The sequence below is a fragment of the Populus nigra genome, chromosome 15 (assembly GCF_951802175.1).
Source record: "Populus nigra chromosome 15, ddPopNigr1.1, whole genome shotgun sequence".
NCBI lineage: Eukaryota > Viridiplantae > Streptophyta > Magnoliopsida > Malpighiales > Salicaceae > Populus > Populus nigra.
In genome coordinates, this window is record NC_084866.1 from 392945 (window position 1) to 419165 (window position 26221).

Here is a 26221-nt window from a genome sequence, read left to right on the forward strand (position 1 = left end):
TGTTTCATTTAAAAGAAAAGGGAGTCAAAATGTGTTAATTCCAAATCAGTCATTAATTTCTTATTTGTTCAATCAAGTCCTCAATTGCAATTTTAATTTTTAGAATCAATTTAATTGTATCCCTACCAAATTCAAATGTCAGCTCTAAAGTTGGCTGCCTTTTTCGCTTTGATTCTTAGTTATAAATTTGTGTATTTTGACTCTTAATTGATTAACAAACTTTTAATTTCTTCAATTTGGCCCTGATTCGGTCAATTTCAGTCCCTTTATTTACTCACATTTTCCAGTTTAGTCCTTGGTTTTGGATTTCTTCAATGAAGTCCTTAATTGCCCATCAAACTTTAATATTTATGCAATTAAGCCTCTAATTTGACCAAATCAACTCTTAAAAAGTATAATTTTGATCCCTGGACTTTAATTTCTTCCAATTAAAACTCAAATTGACTTGAAAAATAATTTTTATTGCAATCAAACCCTCTTTAAATATCTGATTTTGGATTTTTTTTCTCAAATTTAATTTTCTTTGTCAATAGAGCCTTCATTAGTAAAAAAATATATAGTCAAATTTTAATTTCTATATTTTTAAACTTTCTCAACCAATTTTTGTTATTTTCTAGGTGCTCTAACATCCTCTTTTCATTGCTATTATTTTTTTATTTTCTGTTGAATATATTTTTTATCCTTTTTGTATTTTTTTTATGTGAGGACTAAAAAATAGGTAACAACAAGGATGAGACCCTCTATTTATAGAGGTTTGTAGGGGCTCCTGTGTCAACCTTTCAGTGGTCAAGAAACATATAAAATCTCATTTATTTTTCATGTTATTTATTTTAATTTTATTTTATTATTTCATGTAAAACTAAAATAAAAATGACATATGAAAAATTCTAACTAGTAGAATTTTTTTGTTTCTACAGATGTAATTACTTTCCATGACGAAGGATATTGGAGGGAATGACAATACTTATGGTTATGATGAGTCAGTCATGGATCTACCATAATTAGGCTACATAAATAGTCTTGTAGGGATATTTATGGATAGATGAGACAAGACTAAACCCATGAAAAGGTCTAGATTGCGCAAACTGATCAGCTTGATAAAAAAAAAATCATTACTTTTAATCTGATCATTAGATCGCACTCAAATTTAACTAGATGGTTTAAAAGGCTCAGCTTTACATGAAAATTGGCTGAATAAAATATATATATTGATACTTGGAAGGCCTTCAAATTAGACCCTAAAAGTGGTCAATTTTGTTATTTCCCTTTATTTTTATATTTCCTAGTTTATTAGTAATTTTATTTTATTTTTTTATTTTTAATTACAACTCTTAATTTCCTATCTTGTTTGGGTTGTTTTTATTTATTTATTTGAGTTGTAAAGAGACAGACTAATCGAAAAGAATTTTATGCGGTGACCTTTTTTCGCAGAATTTTATATTATTGTGCTGGTGATCTTTCTTATATTATTTCCATCAATGCCATTGATCCACTCCTCTGGAAGTTTCGGTTTTGGAAAAGTTCATCAATGTGTGATCTGATCCCTTTTTCCTATTCACTGCGATCAAGAACCAATTCTCAAAGTTCAATCTAAGATAGCGTTACCAAAACGGTTTAGGAGAAATGATCAAGATGAACAGAACTACACAGAAAAATATTAGACAGTAACGAAAATATATCAGAATAGAAAGAAAGCTTCGTGAATGCTGTCTCATCCGGTTGTAATAGTAGGAAAACTTTAGAATATTTAGAATTGTAATTTAAAAAAATCCTCGTTTTCTATCTTTCACTGTACATTGCATCAAACTATCTTTGTTTGTTTACATTCTAACAAAAAGATGAAATCACACAGAGGGGATACAGAATTGGTCAAGATTGGGCCCTTTTAGGATAAGCAATCAACAAAATAAACTTTCTACACAGCTTCAACTTGAGAAAGTGGCGTTTGGTTTTAATTCTTGTTCGTGCTTCTTCTTCCTCTAGGAGGAGAAGAAGGTTGAGCTTTGATGGTCCAAATTAAAATTTTCAATTGTAGCCATTGAACATGTTGAATCGATAATCAAAACAAGTCTAGGTGTTGAAACCTGAAAGGTTCAGAACTCAGAAGTTATGGTTCTGATGAAGATATCGATAAGAGGGCAGAGATTTTATTTGCTAATTTTGGATGGCAACGGTTGATGGAAAGGCAGGTTTCTTTGCAGTTAAATATATTATAAATATTGATTTTAAGAAAATATTCTTTAGGCTAGTATCATTTCTTTTCCCCAAAGAAATTTTTATATCAATTCTATCCCCAAACAATTTTGGTTTCTCTATTACAACTCCTTAATTGAAAATCTTAAGTTCCCTACAAATGATTTGCTCATTGCAATAACAAAGTACAATTTGGATGGATATATGATCAAATCTGAATGGAATGGCTTGACTGGGTATTTCTGAAACTTTGAGGACAGAATTGATACAACAATTTGTTGGGGCCAGGAATTCTGTTCTTATAAAGTCATTAGTTGTCGTATGATGAATTGAATACAGCAATATTTGTAAATATCATTAGGGAAAATCCAGTTCAAATGTTAGTTGTCAGGAATTATCAGCAGCAAGACATCTGTACCAGTCTATAACAAACGTTTTCATACAAAAAAATCACAGATTAAGTACATGTTCTTGGCTATGTATCATGAAAAGGAAAACAGAAAACAAACAGGAGTCATGTATTCTAGAACATTAACAGCAATGTTTTTCTAAAGAGAACAATATCCACACATCAGCAACCTTGAAATTAAATAAGCTTCAGCTACTCCAATTCAATGGAGAATTGTCCGGATGTTGTCATCACTAATTTATTTAGAACCAGATTCATAGTCTATGACTGTCTCAAAAGCCCCAACCAGTGCCTTCACCTTGTTCTTTCTCTCCTCAAGTAGCTTATTCTTAGTCTCTTCGATCACATCATTGTATGCAGCATGAGATTCCTTCTTGTTTCCTTGTACAACTTGCTTCTTTTGCGAATCAGCTGCATCTGGTGCTTTTTCTTCTTCATGAGCATTTTTCACTACTTGATCTTGTCCTTCATGGGGCTTAAGTTCCTCACTTCCTTCATTACCTTGGTTCATGTCTTCACGCTTCTTTTCTTCACCCACAAGTTCTTCATCAGAAACTGCATTGTCGTTCACAATGTTCTCTTCCACTCTTTCTTTATCAACAGCCTCAACTTTAGCCTCATCTGCGATACCCTCTTCAGGGTTAGCATTAACGTTGATGCTTTCTTCTAATTTGCCATTATTCTCCTCTCCTTCAAGTTGGTCTTCGTTTTCTTGATGCAACTCAGTTTCTGTTTCTTCAACCGGTTTAGCTAATGCGGAGACATTAATTTCTCCTCCAGCGACCGTGGGAATGTTAGAACCCTTGATGAGCTTCTCATCTTCACCATTGTTAACTTCAGTTTCTTCAGCATCAATATGCACTTCCTCATTTTCAGCCTTTGGTGAATCAGAAGGAACTTGTTCCTCGCTCACATCATTCAGTATCTCTTCAGTTTCATGAGCCAAGAAAGACTCTTCATTGCTTTCTAGCATGGTTTGAAGATCCAAATTGAGAGTTCCATCATGACCAACTGGCTCCTTCGGCAAAACAGGAGCATTGGTCACTTTCTTGTTAGAGAGACTAATACTCCTCCCTATTGTCCTTGTAGTCAGTGGCTGATGAGATTTTCCTGGCTTATTTGTTGGGGCATTCCTGTCCACAACAGTTTTTGGTGAAGTAACATTTTTTGATGAAAAAGATGAAGATCGGGCAGTGCCTATTATTCTGTCCCGACCCAGTCTCTCTTTAGGATCTGATGAGGGGTCTAGTTTTTGTACATGGTGATGAAGAGATGGAGGCCTATCAAAGGATCTTCTTCTAAGAAGAGCAGGCTTTTGAGTGGTGTCTTCATGGCCAGTTTTCTTAACTTGTTTTAAGGGCTCAGGTCTTGAGCTAAACGTAGGCTTGAGGTAGTTTGGGATAGGTTTTCCTGATGGGGTGCTGGAATTATCCTTGTTCGTGGAGCCTGATGAAGGGCTGGCTGGTCTTGAAACTCCTTGCTTGCGAGTACTCGTGTGAGGATGTGAAGAGGGTGTGGCCTTCTTCTCCTTCTTCAAGGTGCTATTGGTTGCACTTGTTGCCATATATTTTCAAGTTTTTGAGCTCAAAAACTTTTAAAAGATCCTGCATTATCACAGGAACCCACAATCTGTAATGAATTGCTCGATCTCTATTGTCAGAATAGATTAGTACTTCTTGTCTTGTTTCTACATTTGGGTTTGCGAAGTTTTTTTCTATCTATGATTTTATGTCCAATAAACAAGCAAAATTTCTATAATATTTGTCCAATCATATGCTCAAAAAATCACAATGTATATCTCTAATTTGCTTCATTTCCACCCATTTAATGGAGCCGAAGTGATGCAATTTGCAAACCTTCATTTATATATCAGCATAAACTAGTATCTTAAAGCTCATTTATTGCACCGTTCTCTTTGCCATTGCTCATGTCGTTGACCAAGGTTTAATTTATGTTCTATAGGCGAAGGCCGGTTACATTCAAACAAAGGGAAATGATTCGTATTCACAATGAATCTTATTTCTCAGGAAAAGAATAGCAAGCTTGAAAACTTCATCGTTTACGGACAAGAAGAAAGGAAATGCATGGTGACATGACTTTTGTCATCTAGGGCAAGGTTTCATTCATGTCTAGGGCAAGTGGGTACATTCAAATGAAAGAGAAAAAAATCTGAAGCTAAAATGATTCTTAATTATTCTTGAAGATATATTTCTTATTATATATGGAACAAAAGAGAGGAATTGGTGACATATATGAATTCATTTATTTTTAGCAAACACTTTGTTTAAGACCATATAGAAATTAAATCGATCGTGCTAGCTAGAAACGAAAAGAAGATTTTCTTTGTTTGGTTTCTTGTAAGACAAACAAATTACAAACTAATCAAAAAAACAATAGAAATACAATAGAGATTGATATTACAAGCAAAAAGAGAGGGAGAGATGGCTTGAAATACATGTTTCGTACCTTGATCAAGGCAAGGAAATGGGGCTGGCTAGGAAGAGTAATATATATTGTTGCTTGCTATGCCATGAGAAAGCAAAAGAAATGAGTATATGAAGAAAGGAGAGGAGATATGGTTATTGGGATTGATAAAGGAGAGTGAATTGCGCAAAACAAAAGGAGAAACGGTGGTGGCTTAATTTGGTTGTGGAGATAATGGAAGGCCATGAAATCAATGATGATAGATCGTCGATATCAAGCAACCTCCACATGCGGAGGAGGGAATGTTGACCTTTTCAATGCTTAGCAACTTAATTCTCTTTCTCGGTACTCACGTACACATAACAACGTTTTTAGCTGTAATTAATTAAGCTCTTAATTAAGGGAAGAATTATCAAGTGTAGGTGGTTTCATTATAAGGTATGGTAGTTATCAAAACAATTATATATAAGTTGTATGATAGAATACATCATCTAAGATTAGATGATGTCTAGACTCTAGAGTTTAAAAATTGTGGCCATGTCACAGTAATGGTAACCACATCACCAAGTCTTAAAGTCTCTTTGTTGGCTCACATGGTCAACCATATAGATAAATATTTTTTATTTTTTTATATTAATAAATTATATTTAAATCATTTAAAAATATCTAAAAAATATTAAATTTATATTTTTTTAAGTGAAAAATAATTTTTTCAGGTGAAAAATAATTTTGAAAAGTAATTTTTTTAAAAAAAGTAATCACGGTATTAAATAGATATTTAATGAGTTGGATTAAGTTATGTAACTTAATTCGTAAGAATTTATTAGAAAAATTATGAATAAATTAGTTTAAATATTGATTTTTTTTATATTTAAATATGATGGGAAAGAAGCTTAATTCTCAAGATTTTATTTAAGAATTGGTAAGTGTCAAATACATAAAAAGAAAAACATAGAAAAAGCTCGATACAGTCGATATCCTTCATCTGACAATTAATTTATTGATTAAATAGAAACAAAAAAGGAAACTTGGGTTGATTAATTTTTTAAAAAATCATTTACAAATCAAAGAGTTCAAATCACTCATGCTTTCTCTATCAAGAACTCATTGTCCTTTCTTTTGGTCAAGAGATTTTCAATATAAAAGAAAAGGAAAAGGTTAAGATTCTTAGATTTTTTTTTTTCCAATTGAAAAGGATTCTCATTGAAGTTAGCAAGGTGGTCTCCGAACAAATGATGAATTTTCATAAACTAGCTAGTTGCATAACAAGGTGGTCTGTGATGGCTGCTTAGCCCACAAACAGGTCTCTAATGATATTAGATAAAGACTCCAATGAATAACAGCACAATTCTTGTTATTGTGGAAGAGAGTGATCTCATTCAGATTGGAGCCTGGCCATGGATGTCCACACATATGCAAAATGGAGTTTCACTTTTCTTCTCCATCTCCCTCGATTCCTTCTCAGGTTGACAGAGAAATCCACCTACTCATACAATTGGCTGTATGTGCTTTTTCAGACTTAGTTTGTAGGCTTTAAGGAAAAAAATATGAAACTAATTAAGGATGGTCAAATGTTTTTTTCCCTTAAAACACAACCAAGAAGGAAAAACAACTGCTTGTTTGTCTAATTGCATTTGGCAACTCCTGGTTAGTTCTGGGTCATCGATGTCCGTGAGATATGATTGAAATCTTTCCGTATTATCAATTTTGCCTGGAAATAATTTGGATCTGTTCTCAATTGGATCCCTTTATATCTTTTTTTATAAAAGAAAAGTAACTCCAATTAATCGAGATGAATTCATGATCAAACGACTCGTATGGATGGAAATTCTTAAACTATTAAAACTTGAGGGACCAAAGTTGATAAGAAGGCAAGAGGGTACTTTTCAGGTTAGTCCCTTTGCTTTTTCAATAGAGAGAAAACATCCTTCCTATAGCTGTGATAGCCAATAAGCCATTGACAATTGGACTATAGAAAACTCCCTCTTCTTGGTAATTAATTTATTGCTTCAAATTTGTCAGCTTTGTCCATTTCTTTTCTCTCTTTTTCTTCGTTTTCTAACTACCGAGAGGACCATAACAATGAGATACAACAATTTAAGACATGTTTGAAACAAAAACAAAAGGGATTGGTTTTGTTGAACGGGTCACCCTCCTGCTTTTCCGCTTTGGAACACCAAACTTGAACTTAGTTTGTGTTTTCCGTTGCTGTTTTGGTTTTTGCGATAATTAACAATTTTTAAAAAAATAAAAATAAAAAATATAATAATTTAGATTTTTTTGTAATTTATGGTTAGAATCATACCGCACCACATAAATAAATAGATAATATTGGATTAGCCAGCCAAATACTGGTGCTGGCGAAGCACCTCGAAACCCCACTTTTGCAGTTGTTGTGGAGGAACTCGGGGCTTTAGGCAACTTCCTGAAGGCTTTGTCCACATCATCATCAAAGGTGACCTGTCATAGATGGTGGCTTAAGCCCATTTGTGCATAATCTTTTTTTAGACTAATTTATTAATGCAGGTCATGTCTTTCCTTTCTCTATTAATAATTGGAGATGATTTGTAAATTGATGATGGGTACTGTCGGAGAATTAATTTATTCTGTTTTATTAATTTTATTTATTTATTTATTTATTTATTTGCAAATCTTCTTATGCTTATCCTAATTTAACTAGTGAACAAGAAGATGGGGGGAGGATAATTACGTCATGGGTCTTGGTTAGTGGCAAAATTGGCTCTTAATTCTTTGTGTTACAACTGGCAGTGTAATCCTTGTGTTCATACTTCATACTGTTTTTTTGTTGACATCCTTTCTTTCCTGTTTGGGATATTTTCAACATTTTATAATTATAATTATAATTATAATTATTACCAGTTAGTTATACAAGTAACATATTAATTTGATAATAAAGTGAGTAAGAACTCACTCAATCACTGGGCCTGAGTAGTTTTGTAAAATAAAATAAATGAGCTCTTGACTTAAATTCTCATTTTCATCCGTTTATTTCTGGTTTTGAAAGAAAAATAAAAGTTTTGGTTTTATTTACCCACTATAACTCAATCTAATATCTTTAAACTGCATGTTGATTAATATTTTTTTAGATCAAATTGGATATTAAACAATAAATGAAAGGTAGCCGGCTTTTACTTAAAAAAAATTAAAAAAAATAATTTTATTATTATTTTACAAAAAAACAACATGTTATATTACCAAATCACCTTAAAAAAATATTTACTAGCTAGTTTAATTATATCACAACTAATATTAATATTGTTTTTTCTCCCTTTCTGATCGAGTTAGAAGAATTAACTGGATTAATTTAAAATAATAAATCACGCTAGATGAATTTCTAATTAATTTTTTTTATGTCCAGTGTGGATAAGTACAGAATGAAACTACATTTAATAATTATGTTTTGGGTTAAAACTATTTTTTATATATAAAACTAAGATGAAAATATTCAATTATAGATGAGAATCAAAGCCCCACGAGCACTACTTTGTATATTGTGGGGTTGGGAACCTTTGCTCAACTATATGATAAAGTGATGGCCCAAACAATAATTTTTCTTTATTCTTTTTATTTTATTTTATTGGCATTAACAAAATATATATTAGCTTAATAAGTGACTTTTGTCAACATAATTAATTTAGTAATGCCTTTCAACAGCACCACCACCACCACCACCGGCCCATCAACAATGAGAGTTTTTGAACCTTTATTCCGAGAAACCACTATGATTTGTCGTCTCTTAAAAAGTATCATAATTTATGCCGTCCTTTCCTATATAGAGTACACAAGAAGATAAATGATCATTAATTTTTGTGGTATTTTTGTTGGTTTATGTAATAAATTTATATTTTATGTTTTTCTTTTAATTAAGCTTGTGTTTTATTATATGTTCTTGTGATATTCAAACAATACATTTAAAAGTTTTTTTATTTATCTTTTATTTCTTAAAAAAATAAAAGAAAGGCTTTTTATGTGATTTTACTCACTTGTTTTTATTTTTTTACCTAGAAATAATTTTTGAATTTTTTGAAAATATTGAAGATTTATTGGGATACGATTTTCGATTTCTTTTTTATTAATTATTATAATTCTTATAAAAGTTAAGGTATCTCGTTATGTAATCATCATTAATTTAAAAAAAAATTATAAATATGAAGAGTAACATTTTCTACTTTTACAACCATAATTTCTTGAATATAATCATGAAAAGTAATATAATGAAAATATATACAAATAAAAAGTCTTGACATTAAAAAATATATATATAATGAAGTTTTAGTAAAAAAAACTAAAGAAAAAAATAAAATCCAATGAAATAGTATTTTTTATTTTATTAACGTGAGTGTTCAGGTTAGTTTACGCGCACCTCGACTAATCTCACGGGCCCTGAAATTAACGACCATATAAGCCTCTAATAACTATTATATTAGCAACCATAAAACTCGAACATAAAATAAAAAAAAAATAAATCTTTTAATTCTAAATTCTTACTATTAGTCATTTGCTGTATTGTTAAGATAGTATTTTTTTTTAATATATGAAGATTGTTAAAATAGTAGTTTATCATTAAATATAAACTTTTTTTAAAAGATATATTATAAAAGTGAACGTATTGATCTCTAAAGGATTACATCCTAAAACTAGTCTGCCCCGTACAAATTAAAAGAAAAGCTTTTTATTTATCCGATTGGAAGCAAAATAAAATTTGAACACATGAGAGGCAAATACAAATGAAAAATCTTTCAATCTAAAGCTATCAAATTCCACAATTTAAATGCTTATTTAGTTTTTTAAAGTTTTTAACTCGAGTTTGATTAAAAAAAAACTTCAATATCAATTCATAAATTACTAGATTAATTATTTTTTATTTAAAAAATATATTTGATATTAACACTACTAGAATTGAAAAAAATTCAACCAAGTCAATTAAATTATCAGTCAATCAAATTTAATTGAATTAATATATTTTTTTATTAAAAATAATATTTATTCTAAATCATACTTCGATTTTTGTCTAAAATAACCCGTCAATGTAACTATTTCATTTAATATCTATGACTAGAGGTTATCAAAAACAAAGAAGGAAGGAAAATAATTTGGAGCACTTAGAGACACTTTTCCAAATCCAAGTGTTTGGAAGTTTGAGCAGATCACCACATAAAATGATTGTGTCGATTTCCAAGATGGTAGCACTGTGAATTGTGACAATTAATTAATTAATTAATTACGTGGTTGACAACAATAAAAAGAAAAAAAAAGGAGAGAGTTTGTGAAATTGTGCTTTGTTGATTTTTTTTTTAATTTTTTTTGCAGAATGAAATTTGTTGATTTTTAAATATATATGACCACAAAATATAAGTCCATGGTGACGTGGTTTTGTCTTACTTTTTTTTCTTACAAGGTCAGCTAGGATTTCAATGGATTCCACAAGTTTTTTTTCTAAAAAAAATATTTAAACTCTATTATACATACAAAAATAAGAAATAGGATAATTTTATTTTTTTTAATAAATGTTTTTGTAAAAATAAGAGGCTAGCCGGCTCAAGGAGAGGTGGCGTGGGGCATCCTTTTCCCGTCCAGAAAAAACAAGAGCATAAGTAAAGCAAGTGATGTAAAGGTCATCAATAGCCGTAGATCTTTGACTTCCGCACGTACTTAATCCAACGGCCAAAAAAACCTCACTCACTTAGGCTCACGTTTTTCTTTCATTTACTTACTGGGACGGCACTAACTCCTCCATAGCCCATCGTATCGATAAATCAATTAATAAATAATATATAAACTATCGTATAAAATACTCATCACCACGTCAAGAAAATATTACATGGTCAAGAAAGATCTATGTTCATCTTAGGTCAAAATTTCATATAAAATAGTGAGAAATATATCAAGAATACATTTTCAAATAAAATTTTGAAAGGATAAAAAATTCATTTCCAAATTTTTTATAAATAAATTTATTTTATTTTTTAATCAAACATATTACTTTTTTTTAATATTTTTATGATGCTCAGAGTAATTAATATTATTTATTAAGTATTCTCTAGACCCATTTAAAAAAATAAAGAAATGGGATTAAAAACAAAAAAATCTCAAATAAAAATAGTCTTGTTACTTTAAATGATCATATTATATCTCATTTTTATATTAATGTCTTTATTTAAAATGAATTGCAAGAAATAACTAATATATATCACTAGCATCATAAGATTTTTCATTAAAAGCCTAACTAAACATAACTTTAATAATTTATTTTATCATGTAAATTGATATTTAATCAATATTTATATTTAATAAATAATATATAATTTACTTTATATTTATATTTAATAAACATAACTTTATTCGTGTTGTTGTTGAATACATCATTTAAAAAAATAAAGAAATGGGATTAAAAACAAAAAAATCTCAAATAAAAATAGTCTTGTTACTTTAAATGATCATATTATATCTCATTTTTATATTAATGTCTTTATTTAAAATGAATTGCAAGAAATAACTAATATATATCACTAGCATCATAAGATTTTTCATTAAAAGCCTAACTAAACATAACTTTAATAATTTATTTTATCATGTAAATTGATATTTAATCAATATTTATATTTAATAAATAATATATAATTTACTTTATATTTATATTTAATAAACATAACTTTATTCGTGTTGTTGTTGAATACATCAATTACATTGTTTTCATAGAGAAAAAATTGAATCTAAGTACTTGAAATTAACATGATTGTTAAAATCGGTTTAATTTAACCATTATCAATATTATTATCTTATCACTAATTTATCTTTTAATTAGGATAGAAATAAATCTTAATTTAAATTTAATTTATTAGCTCTTCATATCACTTATTTATCTTTTAATTAGGATAGAAACAAATCTTAATCTTGCCGTTAAAAAAAAAGGGGGAAGTAACAAAAGGTAAATTGTAAGAAAAAAAATTAGATTAAATAATATTTGGATCTTCCATCCTGCCTTCCTTCTTCTTCTTCTTCATTTATAAAAACAATACAAACACACACGTTTTTTCCCACTTCTCTCTCTACTAACTTTCTCTCCCTGAAAAACGCCTCCTTTTCTCTCTTTAAGCCTCTCCCTCTTTATCGAACAAACACAGAAATAAAAGAAGAAGAAAAGGTAGACCAGAGCACACGGTTTTTCATCTTTTTCTTGGTTTGTATTCAAAATTGAACAAGAAGAGTTGGCTTTGCTCTAGTTTTTGGTGTTTTGCTATGTGGTTTGTGGGTTTTTTTTTTTGTTTTGATTGGTTATATTTTTTTTTTGGCTGAATTTTCTGTCTTTGTAAGTGTGAAGGCTGGTTGAATTTCTTTGGTTTTTTTTTTTATCATTTGATGGAATCCTGGAATCACGGAGAAAAGGTCAGGTTATTTTTGGAAAATAAGTGACAGATTGAGTGGAGAAAAATTCAGATAAAAAAGAGAGCTTTGGTTTCTAAAAACACTGAAGAGACCCACTTTTTTTGGAACTGAATTGTGGAAGTCTTGCCATCTGGTTGTTCTCTTTATCTTTCTTTGCATGTTTGGTTTTTCTTGTTTTCCTGTCTTTGAGTGATCAGGATTGATATAGTTGTCAAATGGAAACTAAGGTTCTTGTCTTTTCACTATGTGATTTTTTTTTGTTTGTTTTTGTAGGTTTATGTGATTGGTTCTTGGTAGGTTCTTAATTTAAGGAACATGGTTTCTTTTATTACCTTATGTCTGTTTTGTTTTGTCAGGTGTTTAAGTTTCTTGTAATTGGGTTTTGAATTCTTTTTCTTTTTTGCTATATTTATTTACTGTATTTATGAGCAGAAGAGGGAAAGGATGTATATTTGAAAATAAATAAATTATTTACCAGTGAGGCAAAGAAGTGGAGTAATTTGATGGCTGGAATTAGACTGTTGTTTGAAGATATTACGATCTGTTTATCTGCTGTTGCTTAAACTTGAGGTTAGAATGTTAGATCAAACTCTAAACATGTTCTGTTCCTGTAGCAATACTGAAGGTGTGGATCTTAATTTGGTTTTTATGGGATTTGTGCGTGATGGTAATCAATTTCTGTGGCACACATACTACCAATTAATGCATTGTTGAATGTTTATTTAGGGTTCTTCAAAGACAAACCTATGAGTATTCTCAATAAGAATTTTTGAGCAAATTTGCAGATATTTGCGACTGGAAATAACACCTCTTTTGGAGCCATTGTAATCTGAGAAAATCTTGATTGGCAATTACTCTGAATTCTTCCTTTGGCACTTGGCTGTAGTTGTATGGTTTGGTAAATGGCAATAAAAATGGAGATTCTTGGATTGCACTTTGCATTGTCTTGTAATGATTGGATGGACCAGGGACTTATCATGTAGTAGTTTTTTAGATGCATCGTATGTGTCTCCAATAATGTTCATAGTTACTTTGACATAAACACCTTATATGGTTTTGTAATCTAATGCATGATTGATCTTATTGTTAAGTGTTTATTTTTTCCATCAATGATGATTGAGAATGTAATTTATTCTTGAGTTAGATTTTGGCAGCAGGTTTCCTTTTTCTTTAAGTTGCCTATTGAATCATTCATAGTTCCTTGTTATGCCTTGCATTTTCTAATAATGTAGTGGTACATTCTTCTTTTTTATAAGATGTTTTCCATGCGGCTAGCCTTTTCCATTTCATATGATGCAGCTTTTTAAGAGGTTTAATGGTCTTAACAATAGATTTAATTTGTTGTTGTTGCAGATTTAAGGGAGTTATACCATTCATGGATGACTATTCTGGTAAGAGAGCTGGTGATCGGTTCATTGTCTCTAGAAAGGGATCTCCCCATGTTTTGAGAGATACTGCTAACAATAGAGATCAAAAGGCTCAGTTTTGCAACCGAATTGGATGCAGTGGCAGACTGAACTCTAGTAAAGGTACTCAGATAAGTTCAGAAAAAGCCAAATCTTCAAGGCCAAGGCCATTAATTTCATCTTCCTCGAGTGGCAAGGAAAAAAATGGAAGCTCGTCTAATAAGGCTTTCTCTGCCATCAGCAAACCTAGAAATTCCTTGCAGGAACCTCGTAAAAAGTTTTCTTCTCAGCTAGAATCGGAATCCTTAGAAACTGGGAGTGGTCAGGATGAAGTTGCACCACCTTCTGGAAGGATTAAGTTAGACCTTCGCCTTGAAACCGATGGAGCTGGTTCTAGTGATATTACCTCAATGGAAGCTGGAAGCTCCGATATATCAAAAAGTACAAGATCTCATTGGAATTTTCATCAGAAATCAGGATTGGTAAACCCCGAGACTGTAGTGGGGTCACCTGTTTCTTTGGCATCCAAAAGCACCATTCAGGGAACTCGTCTGAATGCCAGCAGGTTTGGTCACAGAAATCTTAGATGCAATACAGTATCTGATTCTTCCTCTTCAGGTTCTTCATCATCAGATTTAAATCTAAGTAGACGGAAAGACACATTCAACAAGAGAATTTGTGATGGAGAAAGTAGTTCCTTTGCCAGGGGGAAAAGGATGATTGGGTCTTCATTAGAAGGGCGGAGTTCTAGTTCAAATTCCGGTATCTCCATTTCTGATTCAAGGCGAGCTAGAACTGGAACTTTGAATAGGGATAGCAGTGCTGCATCAATTAGGTCTCGAAGACCACTCAGTGGCTACACGAGGGCAAGGGTCGCTAACCAAGGAAGTGGAAACAATTTATCAGCAAATGAGATCCCACTAACATCTCAACCTGATATGTCCCTGGATTTGAATGCTCCGAGTTCATCACACCAGTTCTCCGTGGAAGCCTCTTTAGGCCGCCCAAGTTCTTATAGTCGACCTGGCAGTAGCAATGGGAGTTTACCGGGTATTAGGCCATCCAGTCCAGAAGTTAGCAATGCCCAATCTTTGATGAATCGTGAGAGCTTCCAGCGCTACAATATGGTTGGGATTGCTGAGGTATTTATTCCATATTTTGTTTCGCTATACTTTTGTGCCTGTTCATATCATTAGTTGAACACAATGTTTAAATAATTTTGTACAGGTATTATTGGCACTCCAGAGGATTGAACAAGATGAAGAACTAACATATGAGGTTGTTAAAATTTTGCCATTTTGATTTCATATGGTTACATATATGTGCCTGACTCTTCTTTGCTGTCTTGCAGCAATTGCTTGTTTTGGAGACCAGTTTGGTCCTTAATGGACTAAACTTCCATGATCAACATAGAGACATGAGACTGGATATCGACAATATGTCATATGAGGTTTGTGAGTGTGTTACTCATGCAGTATATCTTTCTCCGATTGTGTCCTTATACTTTCCCTCCTTTCTTGCTTTATGTGCTCTTGTGTTTCTTGTTGGTTTTGTTATTCAAACTGCTGTGCTTCATCAACAAAGAGTTGAAAGTCTCCTGAACAAGTTATGTCATCTTCAACCTCACATTTTTGCTATTCCTACAGGAACTATTAGCTCTTGAAGAGAGAATGGGTACTGTGAGCACAGCACTAACAGAGGAAGCCTTGTCAGAATGCCTCAAGACTAGCATTTATCATTCCACTCCTATGGAGGATGCGACTGCAGACCTTGAAGGTGATAAGGATGACATCAAGTGCAGCATCTGTCAGGTCCTTTTCTGTTCATAACTTTTCCTATAGTCTTTGATTTTCCCCCCCTTTTCTTGCTCTTTTCTTTTTTCAGTTTTTGTCTTGTCTAAGATATGCCTTTCATATATTTGGAATATTTTTTTTTTTTTACACATTTTGATTGAATTCAAAGCATTAGCATGGTGACTTGACCTAGATGTAGAAGCAATTGTGCTAAACCAGGCCATTTTGGTTTCTCACCTCAATGAGCCTGGAGGTTTGATCAAGTTATAGTCAAACAAGTCTGAGCTTATCCATTTTCGAGAAAATAAAAAGAACAATAATTATAAGATAATCCGAAAATCCAGTTGGTGAGAAGCCAAAAGAAATGGTAGTTTCATTAGTTAGACTTTAGGGTACAAGTTACTCTAAAGAAAATGAGTATGGGAGGAACGAATTTATTCTGCTGTTTCTTATCTCTCTCTCTCTCTAATACATCACCCTGTTTCTCATGCTACCTGATTACTATTTCAGGAAGAGTATGTTGTTGGAGATGAAGTGGGAAGGTTACAATGTGAGCATGGATATCACATGTCCTGCATACATCAATGGCTAAGTCTGAAAAATTGGTGCCCTATTTGCAAGGCATCAGTGGCACCGTCGCCACCATCCTCGTAAACAATTAATAAACTGGATGCAGGCGACTGGCTTTTTCATTTTGTACAAAATAAGTCTGTCACCTTCATCTTTTTTTCTTTCCTTTTTTTTTATATGTTTTCTTTTATGTACAAATCAATTCTCTTTCAACAGACTAATAAGTCCAGGCTCTGTCGGCCTCTACAGTTATCACTCGATTGTCTACCCATAGAAAAAGAATGAATGAAAATTACTTTGATTGTTTCTGGCCTTTTGGCACAATTGTGCCCCTTCTATGTGATACACTTGTTCCTTGAAAGACGAATTTTAAGGTACTTGCAGTTTACTTTCCGCATTGGTGTGCCTTGTTCGGGGTGATGACCCTTTTATCAAAGCAACTTAGAGAGGTCACCCTAACCCCTCCAAGGAAAAAAAGGAACCTTCGCTTTTCAGATTCGGTCCATGACGCCATGTTTACAGCTAAGGTGAATAGGTGATGAATCTCATCTCAGCTGGCATAAGCCAAGCTTATAATTATCGGTAATCATGATTGAATGCTGGTTGCAACAAAGGCATCCGAAATTAGTAATAAAATCTCGAAAAGAGAGTATGATACCCCTATATCAGGGAGGTGTAGGTCCAAGGAAAGAAAAAGGGTTCCAAAAGCATTTGTTTTCAAGCTATGGGACAAGGTCTTAGGTTAGTAAGGGGCCATGGAGGCTTAAAAAATGGCACGACAGGATAAACACAGGGAGGGCAGGTTCAAGAAAGAATGTTTTTAACACAAGGATAACCTGAGAAATTATTGCACGTCCCTGTTCACGTAAATTGTGGGATCTGTCATTTTGTGATTATCGTCGGCTCATGGTGATCCAAACTCGTGCAATAATTTTTCAGCTGCTTGACATTCTACCAAGTGAATCTGATTGTCTTGACTCTTGATACCCCTTGTCTCCTCTCCTTGGAAAAACAGGTACAAGAACAATTGAAGGAACACGAGTTCATTTGCTCATTATTTAATGGAGTTTAGAAAGGGCCACTCTTTCCTTATGGTGTGTTGGTTTTATGGTTCTTTTCTACATCCATCTAGGACACTAACCAGTTGAAGGACTTTGACTGGAGATCAGCAAGTGTAGCCTTCTCAGATGTTCATATCAAACTCGAGGGGAAAAAAAAAAATACAAGAACCCAAACGAGATGAACATGTTCAAGGCACTACTACTTTTGGATATCAACACCAGATTTGACCGGTTTGATGCCAAGTTTGGTAATCAGAAGAACCAGCAAGAACAGATGCAACAGGCCGCGAGTAAACCAAGGCTGCGACTGCTCAAACTATGGCTGAAGTAGCAACGATGAGAGCAGATACCAAGGCAGTTATGTTACCTTAGGACTACTTAAAGACGTAGTTTCCCAGGATGCTAACACAACGATAAATCCTGGAATCGGTCACGTTTCAGCTGGAGGTGGAATGTTGGGACAGAGTGAGTCTAAGGGCAGATCCAAGTGCAGCTAACCCATCTGTGCCACACATTATTATTACTAGCATTGCCACTAGTGCTTCTGTGATGAGAAATATGTGTGGTGAGCTAGGTCAGGTCCACATATCGGGTCTCTCGTATCATACCACCGACTCACACTGCTTCACAGAGGCATTATGGGGGCATTAGTGGTAACCTTGGCCAAGGACACAACCATGTCTTTGGGGTCGGCATGGATTAGCTCAAATGCAGGGAGCCCTCTATCGAGCAAATGTGGCAGGACATAATGTATACCCATCTGGGTATGCTATGAGCCAATTCTGTGGTGCTTGGCCATGTTTGATGACATGAAGACTAGATAAGTGAAGAATTTGCTTTAAATTTTTCATAGGAGGGTTATCTCCAGAGTTTCAAATTGCAGTAGAAAAGGCCAATCGAAGTCACTTGACGAAGCCATTAGCCAAGCAGATATGAAATACTCTAGCCAATGTCATAAGCACACTTCCACCCCAAAACCAAGCCACCCAACCATCCTCGTTTCTCTTACCTACCTACATACACACAACCCCATACAATGAAACCAGACCAAACAACCCAACCTGTGAACACTACACAAAACTAATTTTGCTCCGCAAAAACTTATCCAGTCAGAGCTTGAAAGAAGGGATGCTACGAGAGATGAGGAGTTATGATGTTGGTGTGATGAAGCTTATAGTCAGAATCATAAGAGTAAGAAAAAGCAGCTGTTTTTAATATAAGTGGGGGCGAATCATAAGAAGACGATGGCATAATTAAGAAGGAGGAGGAATATGATGTGGGAGAAGAACTCCTTGATACCTACATTACATTGAATGCAATCACTGGTGCAAATGGATATCAGACCATGAGGGTTAATGGGAAGGCTAAAGAGAAACCCTTATCCTCAAGTGTGTAACTCCAGCTGATTGAGGGCCTCTAAATGGAGAAATTGTTACTTAAGTGTAAAGAAATTCAAGAGGCACGGATTTGTAGTCTCCACATTGAGCATGTAGTGCACGAACCAGAGCTATATGTAACAGTGAAACTGAAGAGCACCATAAGTCAGCTCAATCCCCATTGCAGCATCTATTAACAGAATGTGGTGATGTCTTCACAGAACCCAAATCACTTCCCCCACACAGGTCCCATGATCATCAAATAGTGCTGAAGGAGAGTACCTATCCGATTAATTTATGGCTATACCGATATTCCAATATACAAAGGGTTTTCATCGAAGAGATGGAGAAGGAACTGCTTAGTTCAGGTGCTTAGTTCAGGTATAATTCAACACAGCACTAGTCCTTTTTCTTCTCCTGTTGTGCTTGTTAAGCAAAAAAGGATAATTTGTCGGTTATATTTTCTAAGATGGATTTAAGGTTGAGGTACGATCAAATTAGGATGCATTCTGCTGATGTTCCTAAAATGGCTTTCAGAACACATGAAAGGCATTACGAGTAAGTCATGCCATTCGGATCGACCAATGCACCCCCTACTTTCAAAACCTCATGAACACCATCTTTAAGCCTTGCTTGAGTGAGTTTATTCCTGTGTTCTTTGATGATACTCTCGTTATAGTCGTTCTCGAGGAGAATTGGGTACATCATAGAATGACTATAAATTTGAGGAATCATGTGCTGTTTGCCAAAGAAAGCAAGAAAGCAAGTTTTCCTTTTCGTTTAGACAAGATTGAATACCTAGGACACTATATCATCAAGGAGGCATGAGGGTGTGCCAACAAATGCACACTACCTAGGGTTCGATAGCAAAAGACATTGTCAGCCTATGCAGACAGTAGCAAATTTGGCCGACAACGTGTAATGGTTCATGCAAGATGTCGCACCCTCAAGAGAGTTTGACATCGCGGCGACCCTTCTCAGTAGCAGAGATTGATGTCGAGGTCTTTGTTTTGTGAAAAAGAAGTTGCCACCTAGTATTATGGTCACTAGAAAACCTAACTGGTCTTTCAGAGATTCTAAGGCAAAGGACTGGTTGCATAAAGGGAAGGTTTTAGCACCCCTAATATGCCCTACCTAAGATAAGTTGCTTGGTGTTTGGTTTGCCTATAATTACTATAGTGTTGATGTTCTCTAATCCTATTAGTTTCCTAGGATAGGTTTGCTATGATGTGTGAGCTTGGGTTCAAAGTTTAAAGGAAACAACCCTTGGCCAATATAGATCATACCTTTATATATGTCTATAGAGTGCCAAAGAGAAACGGTGCAGATCTCTTGAAGTCTATGCTTGATTTGAAATGAATTCAAAATTTATGAATTTAGAGACAGCTAAGAAATCTAAGGAGATTTAATGTGCTTAAGAGCTCATTTTCCTTTAGTATTTCAAGTGTTCGCGACTCGTAAATCGCAAAGAAGAGAAAAGAAAAAAACTAAGTTAGAAATCTAAGGAAATTCAAGGTGCTTTAAAAGTTTATTTTTGCCTTAGTATTTCATCTTTTCATGACTCATAAATTGTGGAATCAAAATTTAAAATGTCCTCAATTATAATTGAGACTTCTTTCAAGGATACGCAATTAAATTATTCTAAATAAAATTTTAGGCATAAATTTGCCCTTATCTTAAAAATAAACAAGTTGTATTCATATTAACAATATTTTGAACATTTACCTTTCATATGTTTATTTGCCCTTATATTATTAAGGGATAATAACTTGTTATTCATAGAAAAATATTTTTTATATTTACCACTTGGGGTTTCTTTATCTAAATATTAACAGTGAACAATGGCGAATTATTCTCAATAATATTTTGAATATTAACCCTTTTGGGGTTTCTTTATCCAAATATTTGTAGTGAATAATAACAAATTATTCCTTATAATATTTTAGATATTAACCCCTTTAGGGTTTCTTTATCCAAACATTACTAATGAATAACAAATTATTCCTATTAATATTTTGGATATTTACCCATTTGGAATTTTTTTATCCAAACATTAATAGTGAATAAAAATGATTTTTCAAAGATAAGATTTTTATATTTTTGGAATATTGGCCAACACCCTTTGGAATTTACAAACATATTGTAAAATCCAAAAATATAAGAAAATAAATTTTTTGTTGTGATTAAGAAATCCATGCGAAAACACATTTTCAAAACTTCAAATATTTGTTTTTTTATATATAAAAAAACATTAAAAACATGTTAGGGTATTGGTCGTATACAATACACAAATATTTTTTTATATTTTTTTTTGTCAAAAAGCAAGCATCACAACAACAAAAAAAAATTTGCAAGCCATACACTTCCATTCCAAAATTTGCAAAAGGCCCAAAACATTGATTATATATATAAAATAAATTTTCCAAAGCCAAACTTTACTCACACAAGATTCAGTCCATCCATTTAAACCCAAATCCTATAACTAAAAAAAGTAACAAGTCTGTAAGCACAACAAGACCACAATTCTGAAAACCAAAACCTATAACAGTAACCATGACTCAACACCCATCCTTTTTCCAATCTTTAATACTGCCACACTCGGTAGTCTCATGCAAAAGGAAACAACTTGAGCAACACCTTTATACTGAAGCAACTATAAAACTACAAACACAAACCAACATCCAGTTAGCTCTTTTGTCAGAAAAAACAATCAAAATGAAAACGTGAACCGAAAGTCTGCTAAAAGACCACCTTGACTGTAAAGGGACTTCCCTCATGTTTCACTTTCTAGATAGAGCTTTATTTAGGAGCCAAACTCAAACTAATGCAGCATCCTAAGGCAAAGAGACACTCAGACAAAGAAAGGGAAAGATAATGAAAGCCTTTAAAGCTCACGGTTCCTCATGGTAGGAGAATAAGAAAAGAAACGTAACCATAACATGAACAAAAAATTCTAAACTCCAAGCCATGCATGAACCGTGGACATGTTATGAATCAAAAGCTGTGATAGGAAGAAACACAACAAAACTGGAAGAATGACTTTTCATTATTGAATGAGAACGTTGGCTATTATATAGCCTTACATGAATAACAGAATGTAGAAATTACAGCCCACGATCAACAAAGACGTGGCAACGTGCAGGAAAGAAATAGTCAACAAAAGAACAAGTCATCCCATTTAATAGGAGTTTATTTGAAACAAAAAAACAAATATAATCAGTAGGAGAATAATCCCTGATACTTGTCATTCCCTCCCTTAAACTAATGCAGATATCAGTTAGTTTACAGCAGGAACCTCTCGAACACCAAGTAGTTCTCTCATCTTTAGGAAAGATTCAAGCTTCAATGGCTTAGTCATAACATCTGCAGTTTGATCCCATGTCCCACAATAAATTAGCTCCATAGTTCCCTCCTTAGTAAGATCACGCAAAAAATAAAATCGCACATCTATGTGTTTGCTCCGTCCATGCATTACTGGATTCTTTGATAATTTAATTGTAGAACTATTATCACAAAAAATTGTAGTACTGTTACCGTGTGAATGACCAAGTTTCTCCAAAATTCTTCTCATCCACACAACTTGGCATGCACAAGATGCAGCACCTACAAACTCAGCTTCAATCGTTGATAGTGTGATAACATGTTGTTTTTAGAGGACCATGACACTACACCAGAACTCAACATGAAAATATATCCTGAAGTGCTTTTTCTATCCTCCAAATCACCAACATAATCACTGTCAGTAAATGCTATGAGTTCATCACTCCCTCCCTTCTTGTAGAATATCTTGAAATTTGTTGTGCCTTTCAAGTACCTCAACACTCGTTTTGCAGCTTGCAGATGAAGTTCTGTTGGCTGTCCTACATATCTACTGATTAAACTAACCACAAACATCAAGTCGGGTCTCGTTGTGGTGAGATACATGAGACTCCCTACCACTTGCTTAAAGAATGTTGTAGCAACCTTCACAGCATCTTTATCTTTGAAAATTTTACCACCAGGAACTATCGGGTTTTTAACAAAATTGCTCTCCTCCATCCCGAACCTTTTTAACACATCCAAGGAATATTTCTTTTGACTAATGTAGGTTCCATCAGCCATTTGCAAAATTTCAATTCCAAGAAAGTACCTTATTTTTCCCAAATCTGTCATATCAAACTCACATACCATTGAACTCTTGAACTCATTAAACATTGCTTCATCATTTCTGGTAAAAATGAGATCATCAACATACAAGCTAACAATTAGAATTTTACCTTCTTTGCTTGTTTTAGTGAACAATGTATGCTCATTGTGACGCTTCTCGAACCCTTCTGTTAAAAAATGAGCTTCTATACGACTAAACCAAGCTCGTGGAGCTTGTTTGAGTCTGTATAGAGCTTTCTTCAGTTTGTAGACTTTGTGTGGATTTTCGTACAACTCATAGCCTCTTGGTTGCTTAACATACACCTCTTCGCTTAGTTCTCCATGTAGAAAAGCTGATTTTACATCAAGCTGATAGACTATCCAGCCCTTTGTAGTTACAAATACAGCAATCAACCGAACTGTGTCCAACCTTGCCACAGGAGCAAAAACTTCTGTATAATCAATCCCATGTTGTTGTAAGTACCCTTTAGCCACAAGACGAGCCTTGTATTTATCAAGGTCACCATGCTCATTAAGCTTTGTTTTGTAAACCTATTTTACTCCTATCTTCTTTGCACCTGCAGGTAAATCTGTTAGCACCCATGTTTTATTCTTTTCTATGGCTTTTATCTCAGAATCCATCGCATCTCTCCATTTTGAACTTTTCATAGCCTCTTCAAAATAGAAAGGATCATCAGAAGTAAACAAGGCCATATTAGCTTCATTTTCTTCTTCGGACAATCCCTCTCCAGTATCATAATTAGTCATCTAAACAAGTTGCCTTCGAAGCCTTCCTTCATTCACTGTATTTGTTGGAGCATTCTCAACCTCTTCTGCAATTCCTTTATCCACTATTTCTGGAGAAACATTCTCAACCTTTTCTTCAATATCACCATTTTCACTTACAGTAGCTTCTTCATCATTGTCTCCCCATTCCAATATAGTCACCACATGTTCCTTATCCCAATTCCAAGATTTGTTTTCTTCAAAAACTACATCTCTGCTGGTAATGATTTTCTTGGTTATTGGATTATAAAGCCTATATGCCTTTGACTCCTCACTGACCCCCAGCAACACACAAGCAATACTTTTGTTCTCCAACTTGGTTCTTTTTACATCAGGTACATGAACGTGTGCAAGGCATCCAAACACGAGAAAATGTTCACCCGAAGGTTTTATCCCACTTCAAGCCTCCTCTGGAGTTATATTTTTTACTACCAAAGTGGGACTTTAGTTCAGAATATATATTGTCCAATTCACAGCTTCTGGCCAAAACATCTGCGGTATCTTCTTCTCTGAAAGCATACTTCATACCAAGTTCATAATGGTCCGATTCTTCCTTTCTGCAACTCCATTCTATTGTGGAGTATAAGTTGCTGTCAACTGTCTTTTGATTCCATTTTCTTTGCAAAAATTATTGAAATCTTGTGAGGTAAACTCACCTTCACGATCAGTACATAGGCATTTAATATAAGCATCCATCTTCTTCTCAACAGATTTTTTAAAGTACTTGAAGTAACTAATGCTTTAGATTTTTCAACCAAAAAATACACCCATGACTTTCTACTGAAATCATCAATGAAGCAGATTAGATACCTTTTCTTGCTATTTGACGTAGGCGAGATAGGACCACATATGTCAGCATGGATTAGCTGAAGCTTTTGTGATGCTCTCCAAGTACTTCTCTTCGGGATTGGATCTCGGTGCTGTTTTCCAATCATGCAATCAGTACAGATAGTTGTTAAAGCTTCTAGTTGTGGTAGTCGATGCACCATTTGCTTAAACTGAAGAGTTCTCAAGCCTTTGTGGCTCAAGTGCCCGTATCTGCAGTGCCATAGGTGTGACAAGTCTTGTGTAGCTATGTAAAAACAAGTTGGTTTATTCGGTTGTGACGCAGCCAATAGGATGAACATTCTATTGGCAGACATCGCGGTTTGAATGAATAAACCTTTCGTAGGATGATAAAGTTTACACAAGTCATGCTTAATAAGAATTGCTAAGCCTTTTTCCTGTAACTGCCCAATGCTCAGCAAATTATTCTTCAAGTCAGGAAAGAAGAACACTTCAGTCACCACATGAGATAATCCACTCACTTTCAGTCTCATATTTCCCTTCCCCATCACTGTCATCTTTGAGTTATTCCCTAGCTTCACTATCTATCTGAAATTCTCATTTAGATCACAAAAAGAATTTTTATCTCCACACATATGGTTACTACATCCTGAATCTAAGAACCAAACGTCTTCTCTTTTTGCTTCATTCAACTCTATATAGGACATTAATAGCATCTCCTCTTCTTCTCTAAGCTCAGCATAATTTGCTTCTTTGTCCCAACTCGAACATTCAGACTGGAAGTGTCCTAATTTATGGCACTTGTAGCACTCCATAAGAGCTTTATTAAAAAATTGACGTCCTCTACCTCTGTTTTCAAAGGTTACTTTCAGTGCCTGCTCTTCTCTATTATGTCTATGAAACTTTTGCTCATGAACAACTAGAGAACTTTGTAGTTCATCAATTGATAGAATATCAATATCCTTCGATTCTTCGATAGAGCAAACAATGTAATTGAATTTGTCATTCAGAGATCGAAGTATCTTCTCTACTATTGTAACATCTCTCATCTGTTCACCATAGATCCTCATTTTATTGGCAACAGTCATCACTCTTGAGAAATAGTCAGAGACACCTTCTCCAGATTTCATCTCAAGAATCTCAAACTCTTTACGAAGAGCTTGAAGAATTGATCGTTTCACCCTTTTATTGCCCTCGTACTTCCTTCTCATAGAGTCTCAAATTTGCTTAGAAGTGTCTTTCTGGAGGATAGTTTCCAGAATGGTTCGATCTATAGCTTGAAACAAGTAATTTTTCACCTTCAAATCTTTCAGCTTTTCTTCTTCAAATTTCTTATGTTAGGCGTCTGTCAATGATGCATCATCTTCTGGTTCAACATAATCAGTCTCAACTAGACTCCAGTACTCCTTGGATCTCAAAAAATTTTCCATCAACATACTCCAATGATCTTAGGGACCATTGAAGCGAGGAATGGTCGGCTGAATGAAATTCCCTTCACTCGTCATCTCTTTTTGCTGCTGTAAATTACAAAGACTGCTGCTTTGTTTTCTTCAAGCCCAGTGGGGGCTCTGATACCAGAATGTTATGAATCAAAAGCTGTGATAGGAAGAAACACAACAAAACTAGGAGAATGACTTTTCATTATTGAATGAGAACGTTGGCTATTATATAGCCTTACATGAATAACAGAATATAGAAATTACAGCCCACGATTAACAAAGACGTGGCAACGTGCAGGAAAGAAATAATCAACAGAAGAACAAGTCATCCTATTTAATAGGAGTTTATTTGAAACAGAAAAACAAATATAATCAGCAGGAGTGTTGTAACCCAATTTTGGATCCACCAAGATTTTCTCGAATGCTATTTTATTTCTATTATTATT

At 33.8% G+C, this 26221-nt stretch overlaps 3 protein-coding genes across 4 annotated transcripts; 1 reads left to right on the plus strand and 2 right to left on the minus strand.

Moving 5' to 3' along the window:
* Positions 1–2587: 2587 nt before the first annotated feature.
* On the minus strand, positions 2588–5335 carry LOC133674914 (uncharacterized). Its single transcript, XM_062096209.1, has 2 exons — positions 5069–5335; positions 2588–4206 (listed from the first exon to the last, which is right to left on the minus strand). The coding sequence occupies exon 2, from the start codon at positions 4164–4166 to the stop codon at positions 2841–2843; it is 1326 nt and encodes a 441-aa protein (XP_061952193.1). The 5' UTR covers positions 4167–4206; positions 5069–5335; the 3' UTR covers positions 2588–2840.
* A 6719-nt stretch (positions 5336–12054) lies between these two features.
* LOC133674831 (probable E3 ubiquitin-protein ligase RHG1A) lies at positions 12055–16511 on the plus strand. Of its 2 annotated transcripts, none has more exons than XM_062096096.1 (6): positions 12055–12191; positions 13787–14981; positions 15067–15117; positions 15191–15289; positions 15486–15650; positions 16143–16511. In XM_062096096.1, the coding sequence occupies exons 2-6, from the start codon at positions 13809–13811 to the stop codon at positions 16284–16286; spliced, it is 1632 nt and encodes a 543-aa protein (XP_061952080.1). In that variant the 5' UTR covers positions 12055–12191; positions 13787–13808; the 3' UTR covers positions 16287–16511. The 2 variants fall into 2 exon arrangements, with proteins under 2 accessions (XP_061952080.1, XP_061952081.1); XM_062096097.1 differs by having other exon boundaries at positions 12067–12227.
* Positions 16512–23532: 7021 nt separating this feature from the next.
* Positions 23533–25547, minus strand: LOC133674631 (uncharacterized). The gene is made up of 4 exons (XM_062095847.1): positions 25005–25547; positions 24676–24920; positions 24361–24588; positions 23533–23872 (listed from the first exon to the last, which is right to left on the minus strand). Exons 1-4 carry the CDS (start codon positions 25545–25547, stop codon positions 23533–23535), a joined length of 1356 nt encoding a protein of 451 aa, XP_061951831.1.
* Between the last annotated feature and the right edge of the window lie 674 nt (positions 25548–26221).